General features: G+C 35.9%; 5 protein-coding genes across 5 annotated transcripts; all 5 read right to left on the bottom strand.

Annotated features, from left to right (window-relative positions):
• Nucleotides 1-572: 572 nt before the first annotated feature.
• LOC149735010 (tektin-1-like) lies at nt 573-5,367 on the bottom strand. Its single transcript, XM_089879567.1, has 9 exons — nt 5,262-5,367; nt 4,752-4,968; nt 4,376-4,541; nt 3,848-3,976; nt 3,318-3,461; nt 2,902-3,124; nt 2,331-2,498; nt 1,712-1,822; nt 573-898 (listed from the first exon to the last, which is right to left on the bottom strand). Exons 2-9 carry the CDS (start codon nt 4,939-4,941, stop codon nt 821-823), a joined length of 1,209 nt encoding a protein of 402 aa, XP_089735693.1. The 5' UTR covers nt 4,942-4,968; nt 5,262-5,367; the 3' UTR covers nt 573-820.
• A 444-nt stretch (nt 5,368-5,811) lies between these two features.
• On the bottom strand, nt 5,812-9,614 carry LOC149735009 (uncharacterized). The gene is made up of 7 exons (XM_089879577.1): nt 9,463-9,614; nt 9,134-9,198; nt 8,813-8,918; nt 8,077-8,247; nt 7,749-7,860; nt 7,241-7,419; nt 5,812-6,908 (listed from the first exon to the last, which is right to left on the bottom strand). The coding sequence occupies exons 1-7, from the start codon at nt 9,550-9,552 to the stop codon at nt 6,768-6,770; spliced, it is 864 nt and encodes a 287-aa protein (XP_089735703.1). The 5' UTR covers nt 9,553-9,614; the 3' UTR covers nt 5,812-6,767.
• LOC149735008 (transmembrane protein 53-B-like) lies at nt 9,463-11,580 on the bottom strand. The gene has a single exon (XM_089879579.1). It carries the CDS (start codon nt 11,306-11,308, stop codon nt 10,493-10,495), a length of 816 nt encoding a protein of 271 aa, XP_089735705.1. The 5' UTR covers nt 11,309-11,580; the 3' UTR covers nt 9,463-10,492.
• A 786-nt stretch (nt 11,581-12,366) lies between these two features.
• LOC149735007 (lysine-specific demethylase 2A-like) lies at nt 12,367-15,913 on the bottom strand. The gene is made up of 2 exons (XM_089879538.1): nt 15,556-15,913; nt 12,367-15,244 (listed from the first exon to the last, which is right to left on the bottom strand). Exons 1-2 carry the CDS (start codon nt 15,782-15,784, stop codon nt 12,789-12,791), a joined length of 2,685 nt encoding a protein of 894 aa, XP_089735664.1. The 5' UTR covers nt 15,785-15,913; the 3' UTR covers nt 12,367-12,788.
• Nucleotides 15,914-15,941: 28 nt separating this feature from the next.
• On the bottom strand, nt 15,942-18,898 carry LOC149735006 (3-galactosyl-N-acetylglucosaminide 4-alpha-L-fucosyltransferase FUT3-like). The gene is made up of 4 exons (XM_089879566.1): nt 17,953-18,898; nt 17,299-17,475; nt 16,876-17,110; nt 15,942-16,692 (listed from the first exon to the last, which is right to left on the bottom strand). The coding sequence occupies exons 1-4, from the start codon at nt 18,183-18,185 to the stop codon at nt 16,123-16,125; spliced, it is 1,215 nt and encodes a 404-aa protein (XP_089735692.1). The 5' UTR covers nt 18,186-18,898; the 3' UTR covers nt 15,942-16,122.
• Between the last annotated feature and the right edge of the window lie 489 nt (nt 18,899-19,387).

Raw genomic sequence — 19,387 nt, 5'->3', positions numbered from 1 at the left:
GGCTGTACACAGTATCCGGAATTCGTCCGTTTTGTCCGGATTTCGCTGCCACATGCGGAACTCTGAAATGGGTTTGCATACGACTTCGCATGCCGGATACTGTGTACAGCCTTCTTAAAAAGGTGTCCCATTTTTTCCACACCATTATAACTAAATCCGGTACACACAAGCATTATTAATCAAGTATTAGCTATACTAATATTGTGGACGTATTTGTCCTTGGGCAAGAAACGGAAATTGCTACAACCAAGGCGTCGCTTATGGGTTGTATAAACAGCCATGCATTACAAAAATTTCAAAATAAATCTCTTGCAAAGTTATATTCTTGGTAACTCGTGAGCGCGCACGAGGTGTATGAAACAGAAAACTCGTGGTAAAACGACCGTCGTTGCCCCGCCACGAGAGGAGAAATAGATTACATCCGTGGTAACTTGTAAGCGAGCAAGAGGTGTATATAAAACAGAACACCCGTGAAATAACGACCGTCGTTGCCCCGCCATGCAAAGATAAATAGGTTCATTCTTCATATAATGCTAATACAAGTTGTGAATATCAAATCCAGCGACCAAACATATGCTTATATGTCTTTTACTTACAATGCAATTCCAACGCAATAAAGTAGGCTGGCGCTTCTTATACGAACGCTAATACGTATTTAAATCTCATACGTAAAGTTACGCTATTAAGTATGGCAGGCCATGCAGGCCGATTAATGCTATATTATTGAGCGGAAATTATAACGTAGTTTGGTGCACGTTATAGCTATACAAAAGTGACAACATGTTTATTGCATGGCCAACAGTCAGTGGTTTGTTGTAGTTTAGAAATAGTTGATAGAGATGGCCTCACGGATCCGCATGCATTCAACTTCGTCAATATACAGAGAGTTCGATTTAACCTGTTAAATGAAAGACACTGGCTGTAGAACTTTATGTGTTTTTTTTGTTAATTGCATGCATATAGCTCATGCTTGCTGTCAAGTTATAACATGGGTGTTTTCTTATACATCAGACACAGATGGTGTATTTATACAACTCATACTCACTGTCAAGTTATAACATGGGTGTCTTTTTATACACCAGACACAGATGGTGTATTCATACAACTCATGCTCACTGTTTGAGTTATAACATGGGTGTCTTATTATACACCAGACACACATGGTGTATTCACACTCCCATGCTCGCTGTTAGGTTATAACATGGGTGTCTTTTTATACACCAGACACACATGGTGTATTCATACACCTCATGCTCGCTGTTTGAGTTATAACATGGGTGTCTCCTTATACACCAGACACACATGGGGTATTCATACACCTCATGCTCACTGTCGAGTTATAACATGGGTGTCTTCTTATACACCAGACACACATGGTGTATTCATACACCTCATGCTCACTGTCGAGTTATAACATGGGTGTCTTCTTATACACCAGACACACATGGTGTATTCATACACCTCATGCTCGCTGTTTGAGTTATAACATGGGTGTCTCCTTATACACCAGACACACATGGTGTATTCATACACCTCATGCTCGCTGTTAGGTTATAACATGGGTGTCTTTTTATACAACAGACACACATGGTGTATTAGAGCTCATGCTCACCGATGGCACATGCCTGTCAACTTAGCTCTACAGTGAAACAAGTCCATATATTTGCAGGTCTAACAATCACATAAAATCTTAACAAATAGATTTCCTGACCTGAATATCTTCTTCCAATAAAAGTTGGTTTCTAATAAGTCCTTTAAGTTCCGCTTCAGCTTGGGCAAGAGTGCTTGTCAGTTGCTGGATGCTACGCTGGATTTCATTTACCTAAAAAGAGTTTTGTGCTGTTTAATGTAGAAAATGCTGTTTAATGTAGATCTTTTTTATGGATTTAAAAAGGGTTTTATAAAAAAAAATATGGATTAAATTTAAAAAAAGGTATTTAACAATTGAAAGTCTGTGATGTTGTTGTACAAAACATACATTTCTTGGTTTGTATACATTTCTATATGGGTGAGGTCTTGAAAATGTGGAATTTAGGCCGGTCTTACTTCCCTTTTTTTTGTCATACCTAAATAAATACCCTTAAAATATTCACTTTTAAAGTTACATACGTGATAAGGGGGCCTGAGATGTATAAAACACAACAGCTGTGTTATATCGATTATTGTTGCCTCAGCATGTAGGGATAAATAAGTTACATTTATTCAATCACCTACAAAGTTACATAGAGGTAGCTTTAAGCGGGCTCAAGATGTATCAAACAGAACACCAGTGTTATAACCACTGTAGTTAACGTTAAATAAGTTCTGGAAATTAACATTCACACAGCTACCTCGTCAATAAGTCTGTACTGTACAGGGTCTCTGCATAGTTCAACATTAGGTCTTTGTGTTCTCTCTCCCAGCCTGCTTTGTGATACCATCATTGGACCGTTCTTATCAGCTATTGCCTTGTTCAGCTCAATAATGTTCTTTTCCATGGTGCTTATTTCACCCAAGACCTGTGAATTAATAATATTTAAAACAAGTTTTTTGAAGTTTTATTTTTTATTTTTATGGGTGATGCCTTTGTTGGGGACCTAGGATTTAGGCCAGATTTGGTCCATTACCTCAACACAGGGATAAAACCTATAGAGTAATTTGTTCTTTATAACTTTAAATACAGTACAACGAACAGATTAGTAAAACAGCAAAGAGTAGAGAATTAGAAACATAAAAAGCAGACTAAAAAAAACTGCTGAAGTAAAATTGTCAATATACAGACTAACAACAACAAACAAAAAAAGCAAGCTACAGCCTATCGGTAAAATCTACTTGTGTAAAAATTGTCAATAGATGCCAACAAGTATAAAAAACATGCTAGGGGTAAAAACTGCTTGAGTAAAATAGTCAATATAGGCCAACCTTATCCAAATGCTGTTCCAGTTTATTCTTTGCCTTCTTCGTTTCCGCCACTCTCTCTCTAAAAGCCAGGTTAACAGCAGCACATTGTGTATGCATGTCATCAGCAGTTTGCTTAAGTATTCCATCAATGCTGGCACGAAGGTTAACGGAGCTGTTTCGTTCACGCTCAGCCTTTTCAACGTTTGCGTCGCTAAATGCAGCCCAGTCTATCGGGGTCACAGAGCTAAAAATAATATGATATTTATTGTGAAATCGTTATATATAGAATTATAGAGCAGTTTTTACACCCGAATTCCTCAGTTTTTATTTCAGTTCAGAAAAAATTGGGTTACAATGCTATAAAAACATTCTAACTTTTAAATTTGCACCACCCCGAAAAATAGATAGGTTACATCCAATCAAACAATAAAACTCACTGTGATTCGACACGAACTACATTCCCACGAAGTCCAATACCCGCGCTGTTGTTGTGAAGCTCGGAACAAAATGAATCAATGTTTTGCGCCATAGCTTTGTCCTTTAGATCTTTCTCAAGATAATACTTGACAGATCTGTTCAGTCTAAAATGGAAAGTTATAAAATGTGTTAAAATATTGCCACAAACTTTCTATTTGGTTACACTATAAAAACCTGACTAAATTTTAACAAAAAAATTGAGACTATCTGTATAATTAATGTAATGAAATAGCTGTTTAATGATTGGAATGTTGTCGTGGCTAAAAAACGTCTATGTTCTAGTTGCATTTCAAAGTCAGAAATACTTCCCACTTTACACCATACTACATAATAATCTTTTTTTGTTGCTTGCTAGGAAGCAAATTGGTATTATCAGGTGTTAAAACTTTGTTTTTAGTTCTCCCTTTATAGGATTTTAACAGTTGTACAGGTATAAATTTCTATAAACCAAACACAGTCTGCAGAAATGCACATCACATTACGTATTAACCTTATCTGTTCAACTGTTTGCTCATGAGTTCTCTCAAGCAGAGCAACAACACCTTGTATTGCTTCTACTTCTTTTAGAAGCTCCTTCTCCACGTTATCATGGACCAGATCGATTGAAACACGTTGCTCTCTAAAACCAACATGCTTGTATATATATTATGTATCTATTATCTTTTGTATATCTTTAGTTGTGACTTTCTCCTTCATAGGGGTAATTTATTAAGTGTCTTACCTGGAAAACATCTGTTGACGTCCAGAAACAACATGCTTATTAGTTTATATATATATTATATATGTTGTACGTTGAGTATTGTGCCAAATCTAGCCTAAATCTCAGGTCTTTGACAAGAACCTCACCCATATGAAATGAATAGAAAAAGTATATATTCCGTTGCTGACGGCCTGACAGGCACATTATAAGTATGAGAGAAACCTTCTGGGATGTTTGCGATGTTAAAGGTCTAACATTTCTTTTTGAGACTTATACAAACTATTGTTCTCTGTGCATATACAAAGCAATAACATATACCTGTTAAGCAAGCAAGTCTGAGCAATAGCAAGAGGTTCCTCACAAGCTGCAAGTGCCTTTTCCAGGCGAGTCTTATAATTTAACAAAGTCTCATTTTCTGTGGTCAACTCAGTGAGTTTTAACTCAAGCTCAGACTTCCAGAAGTTAATGTCCTCCAATCTTTGAGCTGATGAATAAAGGTAAATGAAAGTCATTCAGTAAAAAAACACTCGTAAGTAGTTATGAGGTGGTGTATGAAACTGAACTTTCGTGTTATAACGACTGTTGTTGCCCCGAAAAAAGAGGATAAATGAATTACATTAATTTATAAAGCACTCACATTTGGCGATGGGACTTGTATATATAAAATAAATATATCAACCCTGCATCATCTTACCGATCTTCTTATTCACATCTCTCTGGCTCCTCCTTGTGGTCTTATCCACCTCTTCCATCAGCCGAGCGCTTTCATCAATCAATCTCTCCGAGCGCGACCTCTGCCCCTCAGCGTTGTCATACTTTGTAAAGTTGGAGTTATGCCATTCTGGTGGCGTGAACTTGGGTGGCGCTTGGACTAGCTTAGCCATAATTCTTACAACTCCTAATTTTTACAACTATAGAAAAAAAGTAAAAAATTCAAATAAAAAAAACATAAAAAATCCAGTTGCATTTTGACAGTTTTCTAATAGTAGATATTTGACCTACTTTTTCATTGTAACCCATAAAACGGCTAACTAGTTCGGCTATAAACGACATTTAAAACGCTAAACGTCATTTAAATCAACGCTTTAAAGTAGTTTGGTTAAGTTTTCTTACTTCAACAATACAAAACAATTGTTCAATCGTCTCTAAGCTGTTAATAAAACGACAATCAATACTAAACGGAGCCAATAAAAAGTTTAAAAACCTGAAAATATGCAGCACAATTGCTCCTACACCGATCTAGCGAGCTAAACTCTTTGTTAAGTATCAAATAACTCGGTTGTGGGACGTCTTACCAGGTTAAAGCCTTTTGTTAAATGGCGACTTCAGAATTTGAGACGCTACAATTCGTTGCTAGGCGACCGTCACTTGACAACTTCCTATTTTATATTATTTCTATCCGGCGTATTGTTTACATTTTTGAGGGTTCTTGTGCGTTAAAAAAATCGAATTATTTTGTAAATAGCAATATAAGTGAAATTTTAATATACTTCGATTTTAAAATGAACTTTTATTATACAAATACGTTGCAAACAATACTTTCACACGCATACGAGTTGTGCGCTCGCATTGTGACCGTTGGGTAATGGGTTCGTAGCTCAGTGCTGCTGTTGTCCGCGTATATTTCTGCTGTTGTCCGCGTATATTTGGAAAAACACGAACAGTATGGCCCTTAACCCATTGGTCAGTATTAGGATATCTAATTTTGCACAATCTTACCCATAAGCCGATACTGGCTTTAAATGAAAGATGGGGAAATTCCAAAGTTTCTTTATTTTCCAAATGGCAGGTAATAACAATTTTGGCAGTATAGGCATCAAATGATTTACCAATTTTTCAGCAAAATTTAAAACGAAATCAGACACTGAATTTTTACAATATGCACGACATGAACACAAAAGTATCTTTTAAAAAAATGGTGACGAAATGGGTTTTTGAAGTTTTAACAATTTTAGTTCAGCAATATTGTGTCAAAAACCTATGATTTTGGGTTGAAAATGTGTAAAAAATGTTTTATGAATGAGGCGCAAATGAAATGGGCACACAAGTATGATTAAATATATACAAGTAGTAGAAGAGTGTAGCAGCACTTTCAAAACTATCATTTGGCAGTAATCTACCGTTAAACGTAAAAAAACACACTTATGTACAAAATGTAACATGGTCCATTCTAGTGTATTAAAACCACCAATATTTTGACATTTCCCCCGATTTCTGTAAAAACAGAGTGACCTTCTAAATAAAGTGAAAAAAGTTACTGTGATATTGTACAAGTTTTTACATGGCAGTTAACAACGAACAAGGCAGTATAGCAAGCTCACTTGATCAAAAACTGGTTAGTTTTGGCTTTTGTTTTATGTTATTTTATGCATACATGAACATAGACCCCAAATTTTAAAAACACAGGGGAGGCAGGAATAGTTAAAAACAAAATTCTGTAAAACATTTTTTTGGATATAAACCAATCAATTTAAAGTAATTTAGGGTAACCCTGCCACCCCAGGTTTGGTGCCTATGTTCAGCAATACAAGCACCTTTTAAACATGGCATTGCTACTAAAACAGCTATACAAATGTACAGTAAGTTGGCTTTCATCCGTGTGGGTTAAATGCGATTAAATTTATTAAATTAAGGTTAAAAAATCACCATAGGCAAACCAGTGTGTATTAAAACCACACCATACAAACACACTACAGCTACAAAGCCAATTCTACAAATCATTCCAATCGATTTCACTTTTTCCTTGTTTTTTTAAATATTTGTTCGCTTTAGAGAAATGTTTACAGCCAAGGAAACCTCTATGTGCTGACAAAGGTGAAGGATGGACAGCTTTCAGCACAAGGTGACGTTGCTAGGAATAACATTGAATAAATGAATGTAACTATTTATCCTCACATTGCGGGACAACGAAAATTGTTATAACACGGGTGTTGTATGAATGTAATTAATTTATCCTTACATTACGGGGCAACGACATTCATGTTCTGTTTTAGACACCTTATGCTCGCTTACAACTTACCACATGTGTAAGTCTAAGGGTTATTACTTTTGTTGGTTTTTGTTAGGATATCGGACCACTAGTCCACAGTAGTAGTGGCACCGAGCCTTGAACCAACAAACTCTAGGCTAGTAGCAGACGCACTAATTAGTTTGCCACACTGTCATACATATGTATTGTTATACCTGGTCTATTTTTGCTCCCTTCTTGTGAGCATAACTTCCCCACAGCATAAACACAACCCCGTTTAAGTTGGTGCTGATCCATGAAATGACAGAATCTGTCAACTCCTCCCATCCCTTATCCTTATGTGAGTTAGGTTCACCATCTCTTACTGTTAACACGGCATTGAGAAGCAGAACACCTGTGTTTGTAACAGAAGTTTAAACAAGGAATATCGTATGAGTCATGAGTGGATAAAATACCACATATTAGAAGTTTTTTTAAACAGAAGTGACATCTCCTATGATTTTTGACACCTAAACGTTTTTACCCTGCTGTTTAGTGTTTATGCTTTAGTAGGGTATACTCGGTAAATAATATGGCATAAGATAAAGATACATATACAGATGTTATCCTTAATTTCGCATGTTGCGTAAAGTAATGTTTTAAAACAGATTTAGACCCTTCTTGTAAATTTATACAAATGCATATTTAACGCCAGTGCATCAAAATTTTGGGGAAAAGTCTTACCCTGATCAGCCCACCCTGTTAAATCTCCATGGTCTGGGGTATTGAATCCTTCAATATCACTTTCCAGTTCTTTCAACATGTTTTTTAAGCTGGGTGGAGTACGTATGCCTTTCTGGAGATTAAAATAGGTCAATATAATTACTCAAATTTTGCCTAAGTCCAAGGCCTCCAACAGGACCTCACACCTTCCCAACTCAGAATAGTCATACAGTATTAGGTTAATGGTATTCAAAAGCAAAGTTTGGATTTCAAAATCTTGATTTTTCTTCTTGCAAAATTCTTGCAAAAAAATTTTTAAACATAACGCACAGAAATGAAATTATTATACCTGAACACTAAAGCATAAACCATGAGCTTGTCCAGGGCCATGGTAAGGGTCTTGCCCAAGTATTACAACTTTGATGTCTTCAATTTTACAATGTTGTGTCCATGCAAACACTTGTTGTTCTGTAGGGTAAACTTTGTGTTTTGTTCTTTCAGATTTTACAAAGTCGGTAACCTATAAACAGAATAGGTTAAAGTATATTAGGGTGCGGAAGACGGGACACCTTTAGCACATAATATCCAAATATTCTCACTCATTGTGTTTTAATGGTGTATGAGAGAGAATAGGGTTTTATGCCTCTTTGAATGTTTGTTATTTACTATTAAATTGGACGAGAAAATTGAATTAAAAGGTGTTCCATCTTCCCCCACCCCTCTATATTATCCTTGTCAGCTTGAATAGGTTGGTTTGAATATGGATGCTTTCCAAATGGTCTAATGTGTATTTTGTATGTAATATGCATGCATAGGCAGCAAACCAGGAGAGGCAGGGATAGTTAGACACGCAGGTCCTGTGACTTTTTGGTTCTAATGTTTACTGATTAATGCCGTGCCGCAACTCTAGTGGAGGTCTGCATAGCCGAACTCTTCTAGGAATTAATTACTCTTCTGCTGAAGGGTTTGCAAAAGCATTATAGTAAAACTAAGAATCGATGAATAACGGGAATTACTACAATGTCAAAGATAACAAGAATCAATAAATAATGGTTCAACTACTTCAACACTAACACCGAGTATACCTTTATATAATAAGGTTTGGTTAGTTCTGCTTGTAATGCAATTCTCCAGCTTGGTCCCATCTTATTCTTGGGTGTATCCAAACAAACTTGTTTTGTGGTGTTTGTCCTGCAAAAAATAGAAATCAAAACCAAATAAAAGACTCGGATTAAAGGAAATTTTTGTTGTAAGTAATGAACATCATACGTACTAAAGTGTTTTATAACAAATGGGGTATTACCTTTTTAGCAAAAAAATAATGCAAAAATACAAATAAAAAGCTCAGTTTAAAGTAAACATATGTTGTTGGAATTAAAAACATGCCAAGAAAATTTTCCCATTACCTTTGAGTTTCAGTGATATTAATATTTTCCTTGTCAGCCTTAAGTTTTTTGCTTGTTTCATTAGTCTGAAATAGATTAAAATAACCGTTAAATTATATACTTTTGTAGAAAAGTAATAACTTTTATTCAAGTGCAATAACACATGTAATAAGCACTAAATACACCACTGAATTAAAAGAGCATCATTGCTTCTAAAAGTAAATAGGAAAATGAACAAAAAATGACTTATATATATATATATTACTTTGAGTCTTGAAAATTCATAAAGTCTAATAGGGTAAACTAAACACAAACAGGAAGAATTTGTTGCAAACGGAAGCACATCTTACTGTAGTTGTTTTCCGTTTGTTTGTTGTTTTCGGCGAAAAAAAGGTCGAAATTTTCTTCTGAGCAGACATTACTCTCATACACAGTAACATGCACCACAAAGGGTAAAATGTGTCAAGATTTACATTTCACACAAAACACCTATGTACATCTAGACTAGCACCACTTGTTCCTATCTTCAAGATAATAAATCAGTTTATTTTTTTCTGGGTTACATTATATACGATTGTATTTGCATAAGAATGCCTATAACATTGGGGGTAAGACTGTGAAAAAAATAGATCTCTGGGAAATCGATATTTCGTTGCAGTAGAAAAGCTTAGCTTATTGCACAAAATATTTTAACCTGTACTTTACCAACATATATATATATATATAATTATATATTTTAAATTATTATAAAACAAAACTGCAATGGCATATTTCCTAGATATATGTTCGAACAAAGATTAGTTATTGTATGTTTCAGATATACAGTACCAATATTAAGCGTTCAATGGTATATATACCTAAAAAATAAACACCCATACGTATGATTATGCTATTTTCCCTGAGTATAGACAAAAAAAGTTGCCTGTTTTTATACACAAAACAGTTTTCAGTTTTAACATTGAACCAATTACATTCTAGATATACAGATAACAATTACACTTGAAACTTAATGGGGTATAATTTAGCATATATATATATACACTTGCATGAAAATTAGTGAAAAATTGGAGTGAAGAATACTAAAAAGAAGGGCACTACATTTGGTATGTAAATTATTGAAACCCACAGAATTGAAACCTTGTGCAGTGAATTTTATTATTGAAAACAAGTCAGTAGAATTATTAGTACGTTAGTAATAAATGACCACATAATATTGCAACAGAATTAGACTTTAAAAGCCTCATGTGCCTTTAAGACTGGGAATCTTTTTTAAAAACTTTACTGAAATGAATTTATGTCTCTTTGTGAATTGAATTTTATAGAACTTTACAAATTGTCTTTTTCTCTTTTTTTTCATGTCTTTTCTTTGTTTTTAGGTCTTTACAATTTTGATTCTATTTTAAATCCATCCTTTAAAAGATCTGTAATCAATGCTCTGTATTCATTTGGATGGTTATGCAAATGGCGCGCATGTTCGGATTTTTCCCAGATTTTGGTTGCTACTTTGCACCCCCTGTCTTCCCAGGCTTTTACAAAGCTCTGAAAAGCTTCAGGGCATGCCATTGGGTCGTTTTTTGAGGTCATGAGTAAAGAAGGCACTGCTGGGCATCTGTATTTGATGAGTTCAAGTACTGTGTCGTAATACTTGACAGTAAAAGGCTTGCTCAAGAAAAAATAACCCAAAGTTACCATCTTCATAAGTGCTCTCAATGCAGAGTTGTTTGTTACCATACTTGACACTCCAAAAGCCATTTCTTTTATTGTCCCTACTACAGGACTGTCACATACTTGGAATTGGATGTTTTTAGCAATATTTGCATATTTTTCGGGTTCGTTTTCCATGGCTAGCAGCATTAGACTATAGAAATAACAACCAATTGACATAGAATGGACAACAATCGGCTGTGTATTATGTTCCAGCTGAGTCAAAAAGTTTTTGCTATTTTCAAAACCCTTTTTCGGCAACAAAAAGTCCGTCATTTTTGAATCTCTTTTTATTACATTGAATCCAAGAGATCTATAAAGTTGGGCATATTTTTCTGTAGCTTTTTCATTTGCACCTAACCAAGGCAGAATAATCACAATTGGTTTGACCTGGCTTTCTTTTACTGTTGTTTTGGCTGCCATTTGAGAAAAACTGGTCTGTTTCTTAAGTTTAGACATGTAGAGTGATCTATGAAACTGCCTTAAAATCATTATTACTTTCGATATTGTGACTCTATTCCTGTATAAATAAACGAGAAAAAATACAGTTGCATCATTAAGGTTATTGGACGTATGGTACCACTCGCCGCGTGTTATTAATTTAGGTCAAAAACTGTTTACTTGCAGTGTGTGAACTCAGATAAAGAATATTTAACTATACGCATCTGCAAACAATATTGTTTGAGTTTTACAGTTAGCCGTATTCGAAAACAGCGTTACATAACCAAACGCAAACAGAATACCATACTCTGAACTCAAAGCGGTTGACCAATGGCGCCAGTCACGTGACATTGTTGCCTTTTTGACCATGATTGCAGTTAAGTTAAAGGATTTTACATAAGTTAATATTCTATAGTATGGTAATCAGATTTGAAACGGTAAAACTAATCTAAATTTGTATTATTAAATATTTCTTTACCTTGTTTAAGCATGCACACAACCAATATTTGAGTATATTCTCAACCAGGGGAAATTACCATACATTACCGAACTGCATTAGCCTGATTGAGATTTAAATCTCAACTCCTACAAAAAAAATGCACCTTTCCACAACGAACTAAGTGTTTATTTACAGTTGGTGTAAAACAACACATGCTAAGAATGTTTTAAATCATAAATATTGTGGAAATTCGAAAAAATATCACAGCAAAAATCAGATATTGAACATTTTATACTCTTTAAAATCGTTTGAAATGACGTCATATAGATGCTGTACAAATTCAAAACCTCAAAAGTATTTTATTTGGGTATTTGGACTTTAAAATAGAAGTATTTTATTACAAAAACTGAAACAAATTGAATACATAAATAAGAAATAGGTGAAACTAAATTAATTTGTTAAACTAATCAAAAGAGTAGGCGTTTTTAACGTTCCAGATCACGATTTCTAGCCTCGTATATATGTACATCTTACGTTGTGGCAGTATGTAAATGTAACATTGTGATAACATGTCAGATATTATATTCAGTTGATTAAGATTTATACTACATACCAGCAAGTAGCGTTTTCAATTGACTCTTATGCAAGTTTTAAGATATAGACTGTAAAATGCACCCGTGTAAATACCGTTTATTTCGGCCAAATTTCATTCATACCACGCACGTCTTTTCTAGATTACTTATCTTACACGATGTGTATGTTTTGATAGGATACATTGTTCTTAAATCGTTTCGGACTTTACTGTACGCTGTATTAGCGCACAACCTACGTCGTTGGAAGACATTTTCGCGTATGTTATCAAAATAAAAGCTGTTTTATTTCGAACGGAACAAAAACGTGACTTAGAAATAAAGAAATTCGTACAACATGAAAAAAGAAATTCGTACAACATGAAACTGAATAAGCAGTGTAAAAAAAACTCAGCTTTACAGGCAATACTAAAATATTGTCCAACAGGGAGCTTTCATGCAATTAGCATTTGAGGTTACAAATAAGCTCTTATGAATTTTATTTATGTATTATGATTTTTATTTATGTATTTTGTGCAACTAAGTAAAGAGGTTCTGGCATGAACAGATTCAGTTTAAAATTCTCAATAAAATCTTCGCACGCCTCTTCTGTTACTTCTGTGCAGCCTCTGAAGTCCAGCTGTGAGATCTTGGGGAGTTTGGAAGCATTTTGAAGCGCACAGTCAGTCATTAGGTGGCAGTGTTGGGAAATTATAACAGAAAGAATTTTCGGCATACTTGAATTGGAAGAAGTGAGGTAACCGAACCCTTCACTGGTTACAGAGCAGAAGCTAATATTAACGCTTTTAAGGTGTGGTAGATAGTGAGAAATTAACTTTAAACCTACGTCGGTTATATCTGTACCGGCAACTGAAAGCTCTCGGCAGAATCTTAATCTTGTGTGGCAGATTTCCTGGCCAGGACGTACATCTGTAGGGGCAGAAAGAAGTTGTTTTAAATGGGGGTCTGTAAACCCTGCTGCCCAGGATAAATCAAGGAGGTTTAAAGGGGGGCAGGCAGCTGTATTCAGTGCTGCAACTGTAGACCATGCACACCTAATGAGGTATAACTCTCTTAAAGAAGGAGATCGCTCAAATAACCACATCAACTGCCTGTAGCTGATGTTAGACTCGGAGAAGTTTATGCTTGTTGGGGTTCGTCGTACCAAGCATTGCAGTGTTGAAGAATTGATTTGTTTACCGGTTAAATTTACACTCTTCCATAAACTGGGTGAAGCACACCAGCGTAGAAAGTCCTTACATACTAGCATACAACTACATAAGTCTGTATGGTTCAAATACTTAAACACATGCATCCAAAGGGTCCTGTTCATGCTCAGGGTCTCAGTTTCAGTTGGCAGCTTGGCTAAATCTTCTTCTGTGCTTGAATCAGCGGGCCGAACCGCGTACTTCGCTAAATCGCCAGTTGAAACACGAGCAATTACTACTCGTGGCATTTGGTTCTTAGAAGGTGGAGAAAAGTCGCTGTCATCATCTTCCTCTTCTACATCTTCCTCCAATTTTGTTGACTTCATCGGGACAACTACGGACTCATTTGAGCTTAACCGTTTCTTGCCTCGTTTTCCTGGCTTGGGAGGAACTGGGGACTCAAGAAATGGTGTTGGCTGGTTTACTGTTACAGGTTCTTCTCTGGCTGTTGATGGCAGTATTGGGTTGATGCATCTTCTTAAAATACATGTTTGTTTCATGGTTCCAGGGCCACCATATTTTCGCATGTCCTTGCAGAACACGCACTCTCGGCAGTCTCCTCTTTGGCATGCTTCACACTGCTTGCAACGAACTCTTCGTACACGACTTGCGTTTGGTTTCTTAGTGCCTGGCGTGGAACTTGTGCTTGGTGTCCTTGGTTTTCTGGGAAGTTTGTGCAAGTCTCGTGGCTTTATTGTAACTGGCCAATAAACTTTAGATTTTCCTGTGATTGACATTTCATGGTCGTCAGCAGAGTGGTTCCATAACAGAGACTTTCCCGTTTTAATTAGTTCTAAGGGGTTTAAAATACCATCAGGAATAGATTGTTTTCCTTCCGGCAAAAACTCTAAAGTTTCAATAAGTTTTTGAAGACCTTTATATTCGAATGGGGTGAGATGAACATATTCCTCTTCTTCTTTTTCCACATCAGGTTTCTCTTTTACAATGCAGTGATTTTCCTCCTTAAATTCCTCAGACAAAAACGTCTTCTTAGTGAGGCAGTGTAGGTACCGGTCCAAAGCATACCAAAGGACTTCTGAAAAGAAAGGGAAACGAAACCGTCCGGGCACTTTTAATCTCTCTTCTACTTGTGCAATTCTCAATTGCATTGGAATATTAAAAGAGTTCAAAAAGTTTCCACCAAAAACTATGGAATCGTAAGGAGTATACACTGCGTGAATCCACCCACTAGGTATCATAAGAGAGTTACCTGCAACCAGTTCTAGCCTCTGGGCACGAGAAACCATATCAGCGAAGAAAATATCTCCTTGATTACCAGAAAGTGTCCAGCGCTCATACAGTTGCAAGTTTTCATTCGTAGGTGGTATAAGCCAGAAAATTTTGCCGCCTTTTAAAATATGGTACCAAACCGAAGTGCCGCCAAAATCAATATGAAAATCAGTGTAACACCCAGCTACTGACATGAGGCAGTATTTTTGTACTTTTGGGTATTTCATATGGTGAATCCTATTGGTCTGTTCCACTTGTGTATGCTTTAAATGCTGTGGCCAAACCAAATCAATCCAGTCCAGAGCATCAACGACTTTTGGTCTTTGAATTAACGATTCCAATCTGGATTGAGAAAACTCCAAAGAAATAACATTGTAGATATATTTTCGATCAGAACCCTCAAAATAGCGTTCAAAATCGCGCATGGACATTTCCAAAGCACGTTGTGTCTTGCACTCCATAACGTCAACCATACGTCGTCCACCAACAAATGCTCTCACATCAGAAACACTGAATGTGGAACGGTCTGGCATCACCATACCTGTAAAAGTTAAAATTTATCATTATTTATGTATACGTAAGAAACATGATACATTTATACCAGAAAAATACTTTTTCTATAGGTTATTTGTATAGGTTAGTTGTCAATACTGCAGTGTTAAAAATTAATAATTTAGCGCAAAATTGTGAATTTTACATATCATGCTTAAACTTATCAGCCAACTATTATATAAAAATGGGCTTTATGTATTTTTTAAACAAATCAAGTCTCAAGTTTAATACTTTCATGAGAAAAAGTGTTTCACTATACACAGGGATCGGTAATGTCCCATAGAAACATAAACAACTTACCTAGACCGTCTGGATCTTTAATACGCAATGGATCCGACAGCCCATAACGCTGTATTCGTTCAAACGTCAACTCATGTCCTTCGAGGTCTATAAGAAATTCTCCGTCGTATTTTGAACTTTCTAATTTTTCTTTTATATCGTAAGTTCGTTTTCCGTCTATTTCGTCCTCCACTGCGTCATCGTCATCGTACACTGGCACAGATTTGTGCCGCAAGTAACGTTCACTCATATTTTCGTTTAGTGTGTTTAAATTACATTTAATTATTCAGATAATTAAAAAGTTTTGTGAAAATCTAAAACGTGAATACGTGACTTTCGAAATTTATTTTACTATATTTATTTTTACTCATAGAAATACAATAATTTGCGGGAAATCTATAATACTCATAGATATCCTAAAACCGATGCAATTTTTACCACCCCGACGTGCGACTAAACTTCTTCACAGCTGGTATCGATTATGTTTTGCTAAAGCGAGTTATTTCTTACTTGATAAATGTTTACTAAAATGAAATGCAAAATCAAATAGTATAGTTAATAGTCAAAATACAGTGCACTTCCAATAAATTAAGCCAAACAAGTATTTGATTCGGAGTTAAAAAAGAAATCAGTTACTGATTCAGTGATCTTCGGTGTTGGGTTCGACATTACTTTATTACATAATGCTTCTTCTCTTGTTCGCTGATATAACTGTGCAATTATCCTATCTCTCTGTAAAGGTGTTCCAATCCAGTTAAAATATTCTCTGTAAGCAGTATCGTTCTTATCAAGGTATAATAGATATTCCGCCAAGTGAGTTGGCGATTTAAAATCTTCCGTATGTATAAACGACGAGCCCGGTGCTATTTTCATAAGGTCTTTTTTAGATGTACCCCAGACCACTGGCACCCTTCCGTAATGAATCGCATTGCGCCAAAAATTCTCCGTTACGTAGTAGCGACAGTCCTTCGCGTTTTCAAAGGCAAGGAAAAACTTGTAGCTTAGTAGTTCGTCTGGGCGATGTGCACTGTATTCTTCTTGGTTTCCAAAGCACCGACCGTACTTTGTTACTGGTAAGCCAGCGCCTACTAACGCTTGAACGTATTTAACTCGTTCCGTTGATCCCTTTAAGTGGTTGCAATCGTTGACAAGCCATAACTGTAAAAAATGAATAAATGAATGTAACTTATTTATCCTGGCATGGCGGGGCAACCACAGTTGTTACAACACGGACGTTATGTTTCGTACACCTCGTGCCCGCTTACGAGTTACCACGAATATTACTTTGATTGTTTGAGGTATTATTTTGCTGTGTTTGACAATGCCTATGTATTAACTTACCGCGACTTTGCTTTTCTTGTTTAATAATCGCTGAACCGTTGTCCTCCCGACGCTATAAAACAACCGCTTTGCCTCAGTGGATTGCAGAAAAGGTGAAAAAATATCAGAGTCCAGTCTATACGTCATGGTCCAATTAATAAAGCTATTGTCAAACTTCGTGACGTCACGATTCTTTTCATTTTTCACATAAGCTGGGCTATCCATTGACCAGAAGACAAAGAATTGATCCGAAGCCCTGAATTATAAACGTGAACACTTCAATAGTAATGAGACAATTGTATGTGTATTTTTAGATCCATTATACCATATGACTATGCATGGGGTATATGAGATTTGGGACACTTTTTCTTTCCATTCTCTCGTCCCATTTGTTGAAAAACAAAGAACTTCAATGTACTAAAAACGTATAGGCAGAAATCTTACCTATAATGTTTCCATGGCATTGTCTCCTGGTCTAGCGCTGTATAATGAAACATAACAGCTCCTACTTCTTGTATTCGGTGCTTATTGTATGTGATTGTACAATCCCCAACGACGTGTCCTTCTTGGTACCAAGGTAGATCCCATGGTGTTCCCCATGATAGAATCAATCTCTTGTTTCTGAAAGAACAATATACAAAACTGTGTATCGGTATATGCATGTTCATATACAGTACTGTATAGAAGGGTGGGGGAAGATGTGACACCTTTTCATTCTATTTTCTCGTTCCGATTTGATAGTTAACAAAAGACATTTAAGAAATGTCATATATGTTGTACTTTTTAGATATGAATTCATGAAAACATGAACCATCTTACCCCACTCCACTACAAGACTTCCATCTCTTTATACAGATCGTTAGTACTGTGGGGGAAAACGGGACACCTTAAACCCGTATATCCAAATATTCCGAGCGTGATTTAAACAGATAACAACGGTCTACGGGAGTTAAAAAGATACGGTTTTAAAAATCTTCAAATGTTTTATGCTTACTAACAGATTGGGCGAAAAAATAGAATAAAGGGTGTCCCATCTTTTCCCACCCTTCTATAACAATAATGTATATAGTTCAATACGATGTAGCTTTAATATCTTACCGCGACTGAGGCACTACTGGTGATGCTATCGCCAACTGCAGCCCGGCTCCTATCATCTGTTGTTTTGCAATTGATTGTTCAATAATTCTAGCCAAGTGTTTTTTCTCCGCCGACCTGGTCCACATAAATACAAATGTCGGCCAACTTGAGAAAATGACCACGGCCACCAATATCGACAATACCCCCCCACATGTTCGCAAAGCACCTCTAAATCGTATAGCCTTCAGTAGCATACCAACGCTTGACGAAACTAGCGAACGTTTAGAAGTGTAGAGGTGCCCTGCTGCTGGAGTGAAAGAATTCTGATACACTTCTGAATGGTATACGTTACTGTAATACGATACGCATTTCACCTCAAAACACAATAGTTACAAATGTTAAAAGAAACCGTTTATATTTGTTTGACCACAGCAATTTACTGTGTTGAATCAACCATAAAATAAGGAAAAGAAACAAAATCAATGAATAATCACCTACAAGTTATATATATGCGGTAACTCGTAAACGCGCACAAAGTGTATGAAAGAGAACACCTATATGTTACCATAACGACGGTAGCTACGCGAAGATAAGTAAATTACATTCATTCATAGTGGTATTTTGGTAGCGTTTATATTACAACTTCTCACAAAGGCATAGCCTTTATCTTATACAAACCAATGATTCGTTTTGAACTTATTGAAAGGCTTTAATAAAACAATTCTTTGTTTTCTTTGAGGTATTTGAAAGTACTACGTTTAATCAACCAAACTATATTTATTCGCGAAATACGCCGTTTGTAATCTAAGTAATCGGTCTAAAACTTTTATATTTTAAGATATAACAGAAACCTGTAGGGAAACATACGTGCCCAAAAACTGATTCACAAAAACAAACCATTAAGCTGTTAACGTGCCTAAAACAATTTAGGTTGCATTCCAAGACGTAAACAGCTGATATAATCCCGCTTTTCTTGATTGGTTCGCAGATGGCGCAGGTCATAGTTGCGCAGGGTAGTTCATTGTGCCACGTTTACCATTCAGTAGTTCAGACGAAGTTGCTATATAGACTGCACTGCATTTTGGGATTTGATTTCAATACAGAAGTTAAGTATTGTTTGATTTTTAAATGGTATTGTAACATTACTTATATACTGCAGTTTTAACATTTCTATTAATACTAGAGTATTACTAGCTCTGTAGGAATAATGTTTAATACCTATACAATTGTATTAATAGTATTGTGCCTTGCGTTAAATACTAATTGTATTTTAACAATATTTTTACGTTTGTCTTCAGGAATTGCGTTACCTTTTTACGTTTCGTCACTCGCGACATCGCCGAAATTGAAATTACAGCTATTTTGTTACGTCAATATCGTTACGTTTTTGACATCGTGTCAAAACCCAGTTTCGCTCGCGGAAATTACGTAATAGTTAGGTCATCGCCCGCCAATG

The sequence above is a fragment of the Ciona robusta genome, chromosome 6 (assembly GCF_009617815.1).
Source record: "Ciona robusta chromosome 6, ASM961781v2".
NCBI classification, from domain to species: domain Eukaryota; kingdom Metazoa; phylum Chordata; class Ascidiacea; order Phlebobranchia; family Cionidae; genus Ciona; species Ciona robusta.
The sequence above is the reverse complement of the archived record's forward strand: the minus strand, read 5'-3'. Positions and strand labels throughout refer to the sequence as shown.

What these genes read in the sequence shown, in the direction of transcription:
- LOC149735010 (XM_089879567.1), bottom strand. Translation starts at nt 4,941, where the DNA reads ATGGCTAAGCTAGTCCAAGCGCCACCCAAGTTCACGCCACCAGAATGG. An exon ending in GTAGTTCGTGTCGAATCACA is followed by an intron (nt 3,125 to 3,317) that starts GTGAGTTTTATT and finishes TATTATTTTTAG; the next exon opens with CTCTGTGACCCCGATAGACT. An exon ending in AGTACAGACTTATTGACGAG is followed by an intron (nt 1,823 to 2,330) that starts GTAGCTGTGTGA and finishes AACTCTTTTTAG; the next exon opens with GTAAATGAAATCCAGCGTAG.
- LOC149735009 (XM_089879577.1), bottom strand. Translation starts at nt 9,552, where the DNA reads ATGTTACTGTGTATGAGAGTAATGTCTGCTCAGAAGAAAATTTCGACC. An exon ending in AATATCACTGAAACTCAAAG is followed by an intron (nt 8,919 to 9,133) that starts GTAATGGGAAAA and finishes TATTTTTTGCAG; the next exon opens with GACAAACACCACAAAACAAG. An exon ending in GTTTATGCTTTAGTGTTCAG is followed by an intron (nt 7,861 to 8,076) that starts GTATAATAATTT and finishes TTTAATCTCCAG; the next exon opens with AAAGGCATACGTACTCCACC.
- LOC149735008 (XM_089879579.1), bottom strand. Translation starts at nt 11,308, where the DNA reads ATGATTTTAAGGCAGTTTCATAGATCACTCTACATGTCTAAACTTAAG.
- LOC149735007 (XM_089879538.1), bottom strand. Translation starts at nt 15,784, where the DNA reads ATGAGTGAACGTTACTTGCGGCACAAATCTGTGCCAGTGTACGATGAC. An exon ending in TAAAGATCCAGACGGTCTAG is followed by an intron (nt 15,245 to 15,555) that starts GTAAGTTGTTTA and finishes TAACTTTTACAG; the next exon opens with GTATGGTGATGCCAGACCGT.
- LOC149735006 (XM_089879566.1), bottom strand. Translation starts at nt 18,185, where the DNA reads ATGCTACTGAAGGCTATACGATTTAGAGGTGCTTTGCGAACATGTGGG. An exon ending in ATGCCATGGAAACATTATAG is followed by an intron (nt 17,111 to 17,298) that starts GTAAGATTTCTG and finishes TTTATAATTCAG; the next exon opens with GGCTTCGGATCAATTCTTTG. An exon ending in ACAAGAAAAGCAAAGTCGCG is followed by an intron (nt 16,693 to 16,875) that starts GTAAGTTAATAC and finishes CATTTTTTACAG; the next exon opens with TTATGGCTTGTCAACGATTG.